This window comes from Sesamum indicum, linkage group LG3 (genome assembly GCF_000512975.1).
Source record: "Sesamum indicum cultivar Zhongzhi No. 13 linkage group LG3, S_indicum_v1.0, whole genome shotgun sequence".
Lineage (NCBI taxonomy): Eukaryota > Viridiplantae > Streptophyta > Magnoliopsida > Lamiales > Pedaliaceae > Sesamum > Sesamum indicum.
Window position 1 is genome coordinate 1,111,321 of NC_026147.1, and position 16,285 is coordinate 1,127,605.

Consider the following 16,285-nt stretch of genomic DNA (forward strand, 5'->3'; position numbering starts at 1 on the left):
ATATCAATACTGATCTAAAATAACCCGTTGAATTTTAGATAAATGATTCGGCGGATCCAACTCAAGTAAAAATACGTAGATATTTGGGAAATTTAATAATTTCTGATACATTCGAAGAAGTTTTAGTCTTCTATAATTCACGACGTTTGGAGAAATTTGAAGAATTTCATAGCAAATATACTACGATTATAATATTGGATTTCTTTACACGTTACGAGCTATAAATAATTAAAAAAACAATGTGAAATAAAAAAGAACACTAATTATTATAAGTAAATTTTTGTTTGTTTTGTTAATGTTATTGGCTGTTAGATCAAATCCGATTTGAATTAAAATATTTATTGCGATCATATATACAAAATAGAAAGGTAGATATGTACAGTTGGGAATTAGTTGTCATATAATAGAATAATCAAACCTTGGAATTAAAATATCACATGAACAAAAAAAGTAAATAAAAATATTTGTTAAGTGTTGTTGATTGCAAGATAGTTTAATTACAAAAATCTTGGATTGATCAGCTTATAATCTTGTTGCTTCTCTTTCAGACAACACAGTATCAGATTGTGGATGTTAGTTGACCCCATTCTGGGCAGCAACAGTATCAACAGCATCATGAATGAAAGAGTAGCACTATAATGACTCTGCAGGTAATAGAGTGCAAGTGCATAGTACCATCCTATGATGTTTTATTAATATATATATATTATGGGGTCGAATAACACCATAATTATTTTAAATAATTTTTTGAGTGTTTTAAAAATGTCGAAAGACTAACCTTCAAAAAAGGGATTAGCCGAAGGATGCTTAGATTAGTAAAAGAGTTTTGAAGAAGATAGAGTAATAACACTGAGTAAAATTGTAAGAACTAGCAAGCTTAGCGATGAAAAGAGTAGAGATCGTGCGGAAGATGATTGCAATAGCAAATGTTGCAGAAAAGGAGGGTTGGTGTGCTAAACTTCGTGCGTGTGACTCAAAGTAAAGTTGAAAAATAAATTATATTTTTTGGTCTACCTAGACTCCTATTTATAAAAGCAGGATGAGAGAAATATAGAGGTTGTTGGGATAGTTGAGATATACCTCGGATTTTTTGGGATATCTACTTTCTTTGTGATATTGTTTGTTATGTTAACAGGAACAGATTCTGCCGCATCAACATGTAAGTAGCCTATAGAAGGGGAATGGTCACTTGTCAATTTATCCAACAAGTTATAATTGTTATGTTTATCGACGTGGCTTCGAGGTGGTGTGTCATTTGAGGTGTGAAGCGGGGCTAACGAGTCCCTTGAGTTGGACGGGTAATCAACGGACTAAATTTGAACCTAAATTGGCTTATGTCTCACCAATAAGCTAAGGGTAGTCTAGCCTAGTTAGGTTTACTACTTTGTGGCATGCTGGTGTCATCCCAGGTATCAACTATAAAGAAAGAAATTATTATCAAGAAAAAATAAAACAACAAGATCAACATTGTTATTAATTGTATACAATCACAATTGATAATGTGACTATGGGTGACAATGGGGCGGGAAGGACTCAGGACTCGGTCCATCCTAGTACAAAGTTCATCGAGATTGGTCTAATCCGATAGACCCAATTATTTTTTATTTATTTATTCCACAAATGTTTAAAAGAATCAACATATCAATTACAAATAAAATTATTAATAAAATATTCAAATTCAAAAAATAAATTCTAAAGTACGAATAAAATTATTCATAACAAAATAATTCACAATAAAATATTAGTAACAACTTCTTTATCTTCCTCCTCGTCAAGTATTGTAAGACAATTTTTTAATTTATCAACTGAGTATTTGAGAGAGAAGAGATTCTAAACCTTAGGGGCATTCAAATTTTTGGAGCATGAGCGGCCAGTTCGGGGCTAGTTTTACTGGGTACCGGTCCAATTACCACCTCTACACATGTCATCATTTTTACTAGGGTAATTGTCATAAATGTTCGCTTATATTTGTGTTTAGAATTAGTGCACTTGTACTAACAGAGCTCGACAAGTTAATACTAAGAATACGTAGTCTGACATCCTCTATAATAACACTAGCGACTATAGTCAGAGATCTCTCAATGTTCTCGAATCGTCTCAAGTTACGCTCCCTCCAAATATGATAAATGCCGTTTAGTTTAGCCCCCATCTTTTTTTTTCCCCTCATCTTATCATCTATAAAGTTCATATTTTATTTCATTCCAGCCCCTTAGCCAACTCTTGACAACAAAGTCTTCCAAACTTGATCATGATCGTGTGACCTGCACATACTATATTTTCAGAAGCAAATATGTAATATTTTTAAAAGATGTATATTATGATGTGTAGGTCAAATGACCAGGTTTAAATGACTTTTACATTGAAATATTAACCAATAGATAAAATAAAATAAAATATGAACTTTATGATAATGTTAGGAAATGAAAATGAAGAAACTAAACTGATTTTAAATACACTATCAAGAAACCATTTATAATAATTACCCTTTTTTTAACTTCATAGTGTAAAAATCTTTTATGTATGTAAGAATTTTATGTTGCAAGAAGGTCTAGTCAAAATTTTTCAGTTTGGGGCCACCTTAGTGATCTTGAGGAGACCATATTAGTGTTGATGGAATTTATGCTTTGGTAGTGGTCTACTACTATTCAAACTTTTGGACAAGACAATGAGCATCATATGAAAGGACATCTTATTGCTTTCAATTATTGGAATCTCTCATTTGTCCACTCCACTACCATTTGACATATACATACACACATATATATATAGAACATTGACAACGTTTGGACCTAGGTACCATCAACATGGTGCTCTGGTAATTAAGTGTTCGATTTTATATTTGAATGTTACGAGTTTGAATTTCACTTAAAACGTAAAACTCCTCAACATTATATGGTTGTAAGATGGACTAACATAGCTGGCTCATAATACTTGATATTTCGTGGAGGTTATGTTATTTTAGTTGGGATAGGTACAACGAATTTATTCCAATTTAATCATTTTTACCAATAATAATAATAAAAAAAAAGATAATATTGGGACTTGGTTATCACAAGTTTATCATATTTAACTATCTCGAATCGAAATATTCGATTCATTTATAATAAAAAAAGTTTACAAACATGGATATTTTTATTATTTGTTTTTCTTTCTTTCAGGAGAGGAATTTTAGGACATACAAGTCAACAAATAATCCCATGTAATCATTGAGGTTGTTCATGCACAGTGGGCCTGGATAAACTTGGGATTTGGGATCCAAGTCATCCTTAAGTAGTTGGATCATGGTTTTTTTACGACGTTCAGTCAACTATAATAATTGCAATCGTCGAGTTTGTAGAATGCCACTCGTACTCTTTTTGTTAGAATAGTTATATCGTCATTCTATAAAATTTGATGTAATTATATATAGACGCTTTGTAGTTTGAAAATTACATCTAGTGTTTCTAACATTTATTTCTGTCTAATAGATATATTCATCCGCTTGTTAAAGTCAATTGAATTTGCTGACATTAACAAAAAAATGAATGAAAATTCATATTTGCCTCCGATTGTTTTGTTACCGACTTACAATAGGTCAAACAAATCTTTCTGACCAAACTATCCTTATAAGGATGAAGCTATACATCCTCACCCGTGTGAAGATTTATAAGGATAATTGGGAAAAATATCTGTTTAACATACAATAAGCCAGTAATAAATCAATCGAAGGTAAATAGAATTTTGATTCAGTTTTTTTGCTAATATCAATAGATTTAGTGAATTTTCACCTTACAGAGGGATCTATTTGCTAGACATATATAAATGTTTGGTGTACTAAATGTAATTTCTCAAACCACAAAAATTCTACGTACAGTTACACCAAACTTCAAGGGTGGACAGTGTAAATTATCCATTATTTTATTTATAAACAAAAAATAAAAACTAGATGGCTTCTAAAAGGGTAGAAAGTAGCTTAACCCTAAAAGAAATATTACAAGAAATCACAAAGGCAGAATTCTTTTATTCATGTTGAACATTGACAATGAAATTTTTGTAAATTGCTACAAACTTTATTGCAACTCCCGTTTACAATGGTCATGAAAAAATAAATGATAAGACTGACTTTACAAGAATAATTACACCTCAAAATCTATCATCATCAACACAAAATGCTAATAAATTTAAATCCACATACATGCATATATCGTCGTCTCACTGGATATTACGAGTGATCAAGCCCTCAAAAATGGCGTAGAGATCTTTGTTGTCCGGGCCAAAGATTTCATCGGCCTTCTGTAAAGTTTCCTAGTATAATCAAATTACATAAGAACATCAAGATAGGTCGTCGATGCACACAGCATATTCAGGGCGAAAAAGTACAAGAAATTAAGGGTGTAGAGAACGTCGTCCGTATGTATGTATGTATGTATGGTCACAATACCTCTTTAGTTTGCTTATGGGAGTTGAGTTCCTTAACATTTGCTAGAAATGCTCCAAACTGCTCGTACGATAACCGGTTCCTGATGAAGCCGATGAGGTTTTAGTAAGAAAAGCAACAAAATATGAGCACATAGAATTTGATAGCAATCAACTGTAATATTGTTGAATGTAAGAGTGCTCGAGTACAAAATAATGGCGCTAACTAAAGAAAACTGAGTAATAAATGTCGGAGCGTGGAATCTGACTGTACTCATATGTCTGCCCAATATTATTATTTTTTTAAAAATATTTTGGCATCTATACATTTTATTCGCAGGGATATTTGATAATTTTCATATGTTTGAAGGCATCTTAGTAAATAAATTATCAGCAGCTGTCTATTGTAATTTTACAATTTCTTCATCCCTATTAAAGAGACTGGGGAGAATGTGGATGCAGGAGAAATTCGTCGACCATTTGTCAGGAAATTTCGTACACGGACTGATAAATACGAAAAATTTAACTTAGGAGTAGAAGAATATAAGAAACCACAAGTACCTGACTTGGCGAAAGAATTCTTTTCCATCCACTCGTGTTTTCCCTAACATAAGCACGAAAAGTAATAAACAGTTAGTCCGATTGTTATTCTAGCAATTATGGATGAGCAAAAAAGTTTGACTTCCAATCATAGACAATGAATTTTGTCCTCCTAAAAAGGGCCGTTTCCGAAACTTCAGCTGCTATGAAAAGACATGGAAACACATCCAGTTGTGGAAACTAACCGGATTGTGATCCCGAATCCAAGCTCGACGTTGAACTGAACTGGCTTGAAGACATAGAAGACTTATCATCGAAAAAGCCTCTTGATGTTGAAAATGAAACTGAGTGCCGCCTTGGAGACAAAGGATTGGGTGTCCTGGATGGAGACACGGATGCGGACAGACTTGGAGGAGTACCGGGAGGCGTAAGCCGAGGCGTGCTAGTTTGGGATGCTAGCAGCAGGCCTTGTGATATACGGGGCCTCACGACTGTCACGACATGAAAAGAATGAGTGAAACTATAAGACTTATGCACTTTGATGCATCTGCGGAAACGAAAAGAGAAAAAGAAAATGAGGTCAGAGTTGGGAACCTGACTCAACCATAGGGTTTGAGGGCGACGCCCATAGCCCTTTCCGCATGCACTTTACTACCAGTGGTAAATTTGTAATTTACGTATTTTTAAAGCGCTGAGTTATATATAATTGACAGATGATTGTCATTAATCTCAAAACCACATAAACTGAAACATTATGTTTAGTTTTGTTTTTGGAGTGTTTTGTTTTGTGTTTTGGAGATAGAGAGAGAAAAATAGAGATAAATAAGTGTGTGTTGGAAATAGAGTGTGTGTGGATTGGTTTTTAGAGGTATTTTAAAATAAGTGGTGTATGTTTGTTGTTGGGATTTGGAAGACAAAAATCAAATCATGTCTCTTTTATATATTTTTTATATACAAATATATATATATTGTATGTTTAATATTGTATTTTTTGGAGACAAAAATTACTGTTCATTGTCAAATGATGTTTCTTCTATATTATATTTATATATATAGAAGTGTGTATATATCTATTATATATAAAAAGTTCAAAAAAAAAAAAAAAAAAAAAAAAATAATTCAAAAAAAAAAAAAAAACCACACAAACAAAGTGTGAAAACAAAGAGGCAAACATTAGTGTTTGTCTTGTCTCGGAGATTGTCCAAAAATGAAACCAAACATGGTGCTTGTTTTTGCACATCTTGCAACTTCTTACAAACATTTAGTCTGGAAGAGGTTCCTTTTTACTCTGAGAAAGGAACTTTGACAAACACATACCTTCAGTCTCAGTGTCCTCGGCATTTGAATATCCGGCATCAGAAAACTGGCTACGCATGGAGGCTGTTCTGGTGGGTGGCAAGGTAGCTTCGTCGTCTGAAAGAAAAAACACGATCGAACAAATAATTCAACAAAATTCTATAATTATTACAATCTACTTTATTGCCACTTGGACTTTCCAAAAAGCATAAATTAATTTAAGCAGACACAAGAGTCTGCATAAATGTCTAAATGGCGGCAGGAAATCAAATCTACATACCTGTAATGCTTGATACATTTGGGGCGGCAACCTGCGGCACAGTAGACCGTCAGACCAAAATCAAGATGAGCAACCCAATCAATTAGCACCGCCTACCTCCCCTACCCCCAACACACACACAAACACATATTTGTGTATATATATTTGCACGAGAAGCGCATACAAGGACAATTATGGCAAAAATATATAAAATTAATCACTTACAGGGTTGTCATCATCCTCTTGAAGCGACCGCATAAGCGTCTTCCTGAAGGCTTCCAACTGCAATGAATCGGAAACCGTAAGAACCTCAATATCGATAAAACACACACATACACACCAAAAAGGAAAAGAATTATATTGACAACGAGATTATGTGCATGCTGTTGGAAAATAACAATCCATAATTCATATATTATCTCATTAATAAATCTCGCATATAATTAAATGATTATATCCACACAGATGTTGATCATATAGGCACATAATTGTGGATCGAATTAATTTTAAGTAGCAGAAGCATGTTGATCCATGCATACGGATCAACATCGTCTACAAGCCCATGCCTTTTATGGATCATGAACACATCGCTTTTCTCGTTGATTCGAGGTCACCCCACGAACATCTTAAGAACTACCCCACGTCGGATCTTGCTCCAAATCTTGTGCACACCACAAACGTACCTTGCTCGCCTTGGTGGATCACTACTAGAGTAAGGGATGTATGGATTCTCGAAAAGAGAGGAGCTGTGGTGGTCATAAACCTATTTCTAAGATGGGTCCATATCCCATTACATAATTAGAAGACTACAAATTCTATCCTAGATAGGGGTTTATCCCAGAGGAGTCTTTATTTCAACATGTATATAGGAGACTCAAACTCTAACTCAAATATGGATGTATATTGAGTCATGGGTCCACTAACTCGACCGAATATCCAACACATGCTATTTTGGGAAACACAGCCTACATCGAGTGATTACAAGAATCTTAAATTCAATTTGATACTAGGGTATCCAATCAAAGGGATTGCAATGGCCAACTTCACAAACTTTGTCAAGAATGACAGCATTTATCGGAAGGAAAATGCTAAGTGCTATGGCTATAAATAGGAATGACATAGACAAGATTTACAAACAATTCCTGTAAATCAAGCACCATGAATACTGTGCTTTGTATGAGCTAGAACGAAGTAATAAGCAAAGCAACACACAATTGCCATGATTTTACCACCTAATACATAAAAAACATTGTCCCATGACACGCCTGAAAACACCAATCAAAATTTCGTACATTGTACTGACATGGCATGATTCATTGTTTTAACTGATCATCTATACCAACGCATGCAAGAAACATGAAATCTACACAAAGAAAAACATAAGAAAATTCTAAAATCAGACCAGGTTTGATCATACTTAAACTAATTATATAACAAATGCAATATATTTGTCGTGTAATTTAGTGTATACTTAAGAGAAAGTGGCACTTGCTCTATTGCATTGTGGTTCGACCAGGGAAAATGACCAATTTTACACCATGTATGCCACAGATAAAGTGACATTTCTGATTGGTGTACAAGAAGCCACTTAAATGTATCACAATTGCTCCATGATCAATGTTGTTGTACCCAATCTGCTTGGGTAAGAATTTTCCGAAAACAGAAACAAATTGCACACTAGAAAAGAAATTGTTTTTGCATCCTAAGAGACCAGAAAATCTAGAAGCCGTTGACTACAAATTAAAACTTGAACCAAACAATACCTTAGCAACATCCCTATTCAGCTTCTTCACAGTACTGCTCAGCTGGGCATTCTCCCTCATCAAGCTCTCCTACAATTCCCAAACACCAAAATCACATAAACAACAAGAAAACCATACATTTGCAGTGGAACCGAATAGGGGTTCAGGTGCTTAAACGAGTCGGGTCTCCGTAATTCCGACCTTTTCCTCCTGAGCTAGGGCGAGCTTATCCGCCGCGTCGCTGAGGGAGGCATCGAGCGACTGGAGCTGCGACTCGAGGCCGGCAATGATAGCGTCACGGTCGCTGAGCTGCTGCTGGAGAAAAGACGCCTCCGATTCGAGGGCGCTGACACGCGTGGAGAGAGCAATAGAGGTGATCTTGCGCGCCACATCGAGCTGCTCGAAGGGATCCGAGGGCAAAACCTCCAGCAATTCCTCGGGGAGATCGAACTTCGGACCGCCTCCCGATTCTTTGGACAACATCGCCGTAGTCTTGTCGTTTTTCCCCCTTTTTCCTTTTCCTTTTTCTTTTTTTTTTTTTTTTAAATTTGGATTTTATAGTGTGTTCGTGTGTGTACGCTGCTGCAGCCACACCACAACGTGTTTTAGAGGTCGATTCTTCGGATAAGAGATTGCGTGTGCTTTTAATTAAATATCTTTTTTATTTTTTATTTTTAATTATGTGGATGAAACTTTTACACATCTCTACTTAATTTATAATAATATTTCTTATTTTAGTAAATTGATTTCAATACTATCAATATTAAATAGGGTTAATTATATGAGCGCTTTTAGAAGTACAAAATCACATATTTTTTAAAAAACTTTTAAAATTATAATTACACCTCCTTAAAAAATTCACCGCTTAAATATGACATTCTTTTATTAGATTTTGGATAAAAAGTATTGATCTCATCAAAAGGAAAATTACAATTTTTTTTATTCATAATTTAATATTTTCATGTAATAATTTTGTACTTACCTCATTCATATTATATATATATTACATTTATTTCTTTATAAATGCTAAAGTATACGACGTAATGCTAAATAAGGACAAAATTTATGTAATTATTTTTGCTGACGTTGATATTTTCCTTCAAAGCCTAACGAAAGGGGGTTAATTGTAAATGAATAATTTTTGGAGAGAGTGTAAATGCAATTTCAAAATTTCTTGGGGGGGGGGGTGTAATATTATATTTTTAGAGATGGTCTAAGTATAATTAACTCAATCAATTATCTATAACTAACCAACAACTACTATTACAATGGATTAACAACTACTTTTAGAAACACACATTGATGGGACTCGAATATATGACTTTACGACTGTAGAGTCTTAACTTCGTCAACTAAATTAGACTCTGCGTACATACATCATCTTTTATAGATGGTATATAAAAATACTTGTAAAATATTGATGAATGCAGGCAACGGGTGAGAGCATATTCTGGAACTACAAGTCGTGTATAGAATAGTTACAGATGATCAACCAAAGCAACTGTGGCATAGCTATCTAATTAGCAAGTGCATCATAATCACTGCATAACATACTTTTTCACTATGTGAGAAATGTATGTATGTTGTTCAAAGGGCAAAATCTGCACAGATATTTGGCATCCTAACTAGTCCTGCATGACGCTTCGCCCACAAGCCCCATGGTATATCTTGGTCTGCACGTGTCACGGCTCTTCCAGCGCACCGTTCAGATGCTCATTACCTGCACTTCCATTCGGTAATTGGTTGAGGGCGGTGGAATTTGAGTAAGGGGACTGACTTGAAAGAGGGCTTCCTCGTGAATACCGGTTGGTTTGTGAAGCTGTGCTACTTCTTGTCGACTTCAGACGAGCCTTCCGCCCCTGTGTATGAGTGATTGAGGAGAGAATGAACAATGGAGAGTGTGGATGGATGCTACATATATTAGATTGGCACATGCCACATGACAAAAACATGTTAGTGTTTGGATTCACTTTCTTAGTGCTTTGCGGGGATAGAAAGAGAAAAATAGAGATAAAAAAGTATGTGTTGGAGATAGTGTGTATGTTTGGATTTGTTTGTTGTATGTTTGATGTTTTGTTTTCGGAGACAAAAATTACTGTTCATTGTCAAATCATGTCCCATTAATATATATATGTATATGTTCTATGTTCAATGTTTGGATTTGACAATGAACAGTAGTTTTTGTTCCGCATCACACAATATTAAACATACAATATTTATATATATATATATATATATATAAACATGCAACAACAGCTTTTGTCTCCCAAAAATAACATTAAACATACAACATATACATACATATATATATATAAGAGACATGATCTGACAATGAACAATGACTTTTGTCTTCCAAAATAGAACATCAAACATACAACACTTATTTTAAATTATCTCTAGAAACAAATTCAGACATACACATTATCTCCAACACATACTTATTTATATCTGTTTTTCTCCCTCCATCTCCACAAAATACTCAAAAAATGAATCCAAACATTATGAAACTTTTTGTAGTTTTCAAAAAGAGGTATAGTCAGCAATTACAATCGCTCCAATGGGTAGTTCTCGTAATTAAATCTGAGTACATATGATCATATATATGAAAGAAATGAGTGCAAAGGAATCACCTTGCCCATGCACTTCTCCAAGTGAGGAGCAAATCTTCCGGCCATTATAGATCTGCCACAGTTCATGCAATCAAAGATCTCATTTGCGATTGGGGGGTGAGTTTGCCCAAATATATCGACAATATATTTGCCGTTGGCTTCACTGCTGTGGCACGTTTCAGATGTCCTGGCTCGTGCATCCGCAGACAATCTCAATTCCTCTTCCTCTTCATCCAAATTACGGTCCAGTCCTAGCCTAGCAATTCGGTGGGACTCCGATGCAACATCAACAATGATGCAATCAAGAAGGTACTGGAAAACGTCTGATAAGAGCTGCAAATCAAACCGAAGAACAAGCAAAATCTAGATCAACGTCCTCACAACCACCATTTCATCGACATGCCATCAAACATTTTTTGAAATCATTAACATAATCACCAAAGGTCGAAACACAGTCCAATGTTCAACAGAAATATTTTACCTAGGTAGATCGGAATATGCAGTCAATGAACAAAGAAACGGGCACAAGATTGTAATAACAGAAGCCACACAACTCTTAAATTTAAAACACAATCGACAAAGTTGAAAACCAAAGGTCAGTTCGGTTTCGTCAGCAAACATACAGCTGATGGAACAAACATGCAAACAGTTTCGTTATTGGTTGTGGCAAACTACTTCCAGCAAACTAAGCCAAACTACCGTATTCTACCATTGAAACCCCAATTTGCTGCACTAAACGTCTGCAACAAAATTACACAAGAACGACATATGGGAAACAGAAAACAATAAAGACATAAATTAAACAACTCAAGAACTAAATGACTGGAGCAACAATTACCTCTGAATTAGAAGATAGATCATCCTCTTTCGACATTGACATGAACAAAACAACAGAACCACAATGCTTATCAGCTGAGGCAAGAAATTTAACTTATGAGCTTGTAACAAAGGCCCAAATACCAATTCAAAACAGAAAAGAATTTGAGAAACATTCCCTGTTTTTTAAAATCTAATTCGGAATCAATCAAAACCACACCATCAGACCACCACCTGAAAATATAAACATACCGAACTCAGCCCTTTTCCTCTTTTTCCATACTACTAACTCCAAAATCACAAATACAGAATATTGATCCATTAATTCCTTGAGAATTAATTCAGCATTTTACGCACACTAACCATACAAATGGGCAGAAGGGTAACTTCAAAATGAACTTGCAGATCAACAAGAACAGCAACTTATACTAATGACTTCAAACGATTGTTCAAATCAGAAAGTAAAGAGATCGGGTCCTGAAACTTGCCGAGCGACAAATTTGAGTAAGAATCTATCAATTTGGCAGTAGAACCAACAGACCCATTAGGGTTTTCATCAAATTAAATTGCGAAGAAGCGAGAAATGCAAACGACAAGGTCGAGTAAATTCGAAAAGAATATGAAAAGCCCAAGAAAAAGAACTCGAGAAGTACCTGAAGTTAAGACTGTTAAGCACTGCACAGCGTCAATCAGCGAAGAAAAGAGACAGTGAACTCGGTAGCGCTTCTTGCTCCACGCTGAGCGCTTTCTATGATAACAAAATGCGCCTCTACGGGAAAGGATAAACAGACAATTTAGCCATGTACCAGCAAATTTTGTGATCCCAGGCATGTTATGTCAGAGAAATTGTTGTATTTTAAAAATATATAAAGGTAAATTGTTAAAATTATTTTTATAGGGGGGTAATTTGCTTATTTGTAATATCACAAGAAGATTGCTTGCACAATTTTCCAAATATAGTATATTAATAATGTGATCTATCACTTAATCAAAACTGTATATTTATTACAAGATAAGTGTATTGTACTTGTTATATAATTCATTGATGTTCGACAAATTCAATTTGGGAATAATTTTCACCTTAGAGGTGATCAGAATCGAAATAATCAAAACTTTTTATAAGAAATTAATACCAGTATGATAAAAAAATAAATGATATTGATTAGAGCATTTCAAGAAATGTTTCTCAAATTCAAATTAATTTTGGATTATCGTACAAATGTACCATTTGATGAAAGTTATATTATTTTTTTTGAGTTAATTATAGTTAAATCCTTTTTTAAAATAGAAAATTATAATTTTTCAAAAAAATCTTAAAATTACACTTAGAATTCTTTCAAAAATTCATTGATTACGATTAATCTTCTTTCATTAGAGCTTTTCAAAAAAATGCTGATGTTACAAAAAATATATATAAAATTTTAATTTTATCCCTCATTTAATATTTTTTAAAAATATAATGATTTTAACCTCACGTCGTACATATATATGTATATTACATTTATCTTTTTATAAGTATTGTATACTTGAAAATGTTAGATGACGGACAGAATTAAAAATTTATGTAATTATTTTTGCTAACGTCAATGCTTTCGTCCAAATTCTAACAAAAGGAGGTCAGATGTAAATGAAGAATTTTTGGAGGGTGTGTAAGTATAATTTCAAACATTCTTTAAAAAAAGTATAATTTTATAGTTTAGAGGAGGTTTAAATATAATTAACCCTACATATATTTTACGTAAAAGCAAAATTTAACAATAATAGGGCATCAATAGCTTTACACGGCTTATTATAATGAGCACTTCTTTTGAGAAATGAAATTATGTGCACGTTTCAAACCCTTCGTATGGACCAATGATGTTACCGCTCTTTCATATCGTCTATAGATAAAAAAAACATCCTTGAGGTTCATATAAAGTTAGGATGGACAAATTCCCTCACATGCCTCACAATTGGCTAATCCCAAGCCCCTCGTACGAGTGGCTGATGATGCTGTCACGCGTCCCACATCGATTGCAGCTGAAGAGTTTGCGACGCTTATAAGCCTCAAGTCCTCCTACTTTAATTAGCTATGCATCTTTTTAAGGATAAAATCTAAAGCTCAAATAAAATTAAAATGGAGAATACTTCACCAATGTTCTCAAGATAGGTCAGTTTGAGTTACTTGATCATATGTCCAGACCAATTTATAGGATTAAAACCGCTGAGATCAAAATCAATTTTGACCTAATTAAGCTTTTTCTATATTTATAGCATAAAGTGTTTCAACTTGATTTGTACTTTTTGATTTAAAATTCACGAGTTTGTGTGGTTTAAAATTTAAAATTTTGATTTTAAATTTGCATTTTTCCAAAGGGTTTTTTTTTTGTCAAATTATTATTTTCTTTATAAATTATATAAAAAATTATTGTTATACATTGTTATTTAATCAATTCATATACAACATGCGAGCCTATCAATTTTTTTAATTTAATCCAATTAATTAGACTAATGATTCAATAATTTATCCAATTCAATCATCATCGTACCTCACACAAGAAGCATAGATAAAAAAAAAGTGGCGAACAAGTGAATTTCCATAATAAGTAGGACAAGTGGTCATCAGCCACACGGACGTTGGATGGATTCCGGATAAACATCAACTGTCATCATAGTGTTTGGATTCGTTTTTTTGAGTATTTTGTTATATTTTATGGAGATAGAGATAGAAAATAAAGATAAACAAGTATGTTTTAGAGATAGTATGTATGTTTCGATTTGTTTTTGGAGATAATTTTCAATAAGTATTGTATGTTTAATGTTGTGTTTCGAAAGACAAAAACTACTATTCATTATCAAATCATATCTTTTTATATATATTTATATATCTGTGTATATATATGTATATATTTATGTTAAAATAATTAAAAAAAACTCAAATAAAATATTTTTATATGATGACAAATATTATTTATATTTTGATTCATTCCGAAAATAATTTGAAGACAAAAACAAAGATAAGAACATATTTTTTCGTCCCCCAAATAATTGACAGTTCATCGTTAAAGTTAACGGCATTACCACAATTAAATGCTTTTCTCAACGCCGTTAGAACAATCGAGTACGTGTCGCAATTTCCCCCCACACACCCCACCAAAGACCTTTCCCCCCCTTTGTGTTTGCATTTGCCATATGCTTTTCCTTTATTATACAAAAATTAAAAAAATAATATATATATATATATTATATTTGTTTTGAAAACATTCATAAATAAATTACAAAAACAAAGAAAAAAAGTTATATTTAAAATATATTTCTATACCAAGAAAAAATAATTAGCACAAAATTATTCTTTTTTAGCTGATATAATATTTATGTCAGTTAAAATGAGATTGAAGAAATTACGAACAATCTTTAATTACAACAAGAGTATATATGTCAGTTAAAATGAGATTGAAGAAATTACGAACAATCTTTAATTACAACAAGAGAAGTAAAATTACCATTTAACCAATTATCACTTCTCGATATGTCGTTTGAAGTTGTAAGTTCGAATTTCACTGGATATGTAAGTATTTATCTCACTTGATGTGAGTTATCATATAATTTATTTATTATTTTGAATTATATTGATGTATTGATTAAATTAATATAATATTTCGTTTATGGAAAAATTGATGAAATCATAATATAATTACATTTTCACAAAAAAAAAAAAAAGAATATTTGTTATGTGGTTGTGGTTTGTTCATTGACGGAAAATATATAATTATGAGTTTTTATTTATTTATTTCAACGTAAAACCAGATTATAAAATTACGATGTGAGAACAATATACTCAAAAAATGATACTGTATTTGATTTTACTTTTTAAATAATTAATGCAATGTAATTTTTTCTAAATGTGTATTAGAATTATATTTATATTGTGGATTATTATTATATATAAAAATTTCAATATTGTTATTACATTTTTTTATAATAAATGATTATCTATACAAATAAATAATTGAAAATATAAATATTAAATACTTCTCTATTGGTTTTTATTAGAAAAGTTTGTGGCAAACTCTATGTATGTGCATAATTACTAAATATTATTTAAAATCAAATATTTATATATTTTTTATTATTTAATAAATATATATAATATAATAAGCTAATATTAAATGCATAAGGAAGTGGTGAAAAAAAAATAATGATATAATATTAGAAAGCAAAAAGATGCATCCATGAAAATAAAAAAAAAAAGCTACTAAAAAATAGTGGAAAGTGGGAGTTATATAAATAAATAAAATTAAATAATATAAAAATATGAAATGACAAACAAAAAAAAAAAGTCATATTAATTTAATAATCTTAACCTAAGATTTGAATCCGTCTAACAAATAGGTCTCTTTATTAGTCAAAATTCACTAATTTGTTTGTATTACCAAAACAAAGCTGAACGAAAATTAATATGTATTGACTTATTACTGACTTGTTGCAGGTCAAATAAATTTTTCTTGATTAATGGTGAAGATTCTTACACGTGTTAATGGGTGAAGATGTATAAGGATAATTTGATAATAAAAAAATCATTTGACTTGCAATAAATTAGTAATAAGTTAATCGATGGTATATGTAAATCTTTATCCGATTTTTCTGTT

At 32.4% G+C, this 16,285-nt stretch overlaps 2 protein-coding genes across 8 annotated transcripts; both read right to left on the minus strand.

Moving 5' to 3' along the window:
• LOC105156936 (uncharacterized protein At4g15545) lies at positions 3,978–8,813 on the minus strand. The gene is made up of 9 exons (XM_011073204.2): positions 8,434–8,813; positions 8,254–8,322; positions 6,716–6,772; positions 6,512–6,542; positions 6,253–6,348; positions 5,181–5,426; positions 4,957–4,999; positions 4,421–4,499; positions 3,978–4,284 (listed from the first exon to the last, which is right to left on the minus strand). Exons 1-9 carry the CDS (start codon positions 8,713–8,715, stop codon positions 4,192–4,194), a joined length of 996 nt encoding a protein of 331 aa, XP_011071506.1. The 5' UTR covers positions 8,716–8,813; the 3' UTR covers positions 3,978–4,191.
• Positions 9,627–12,442, minus strand: LOC105156937 (ataxin-7-like protein 3). 7 transcript variants are annotated; one of them, XM_020692203.1, is made up of 5 exons: positions 12,021–12,291; positions 11,680–11,891; positions 10,863–11,174; positions 10,036–10,091; positions 9,627–9,952 (listed from the first exon to the last, which is right to left on the minus strand). In XM_020692203.1, the coding sequence occupies exons 2-5, from the start codon at positions 11,719–11,721 to the stop codon at positions 9,949–9,951; spliced, it is 414 nt and encodes a 137-aa protein (XP_020547862.1). In that variant the 5' UTR covers positions 11,722–11,891; positions 12,021–12,291; the 3' UTR covers positions 9,627–9,948. The 7 variants fall into 7 exon arrangements, with proteins under 7 accessions (XP_020547862.1, XP_011071510.1, XP_011071508.1 ...); XM_011073208.2 differs by lacking the exon at positions 12,021–12,291 and adding an exon at positions 12,311–12,442 and having other exon boundaries at positions 9,627–10,091; positions 11,680–11,753; XM_011073206.2 differs by lacking the exon at positions 12,021–12,291 and adding an exon at positions 12,311–12,426 and having other exon boundaries at positions 9,627–10,091.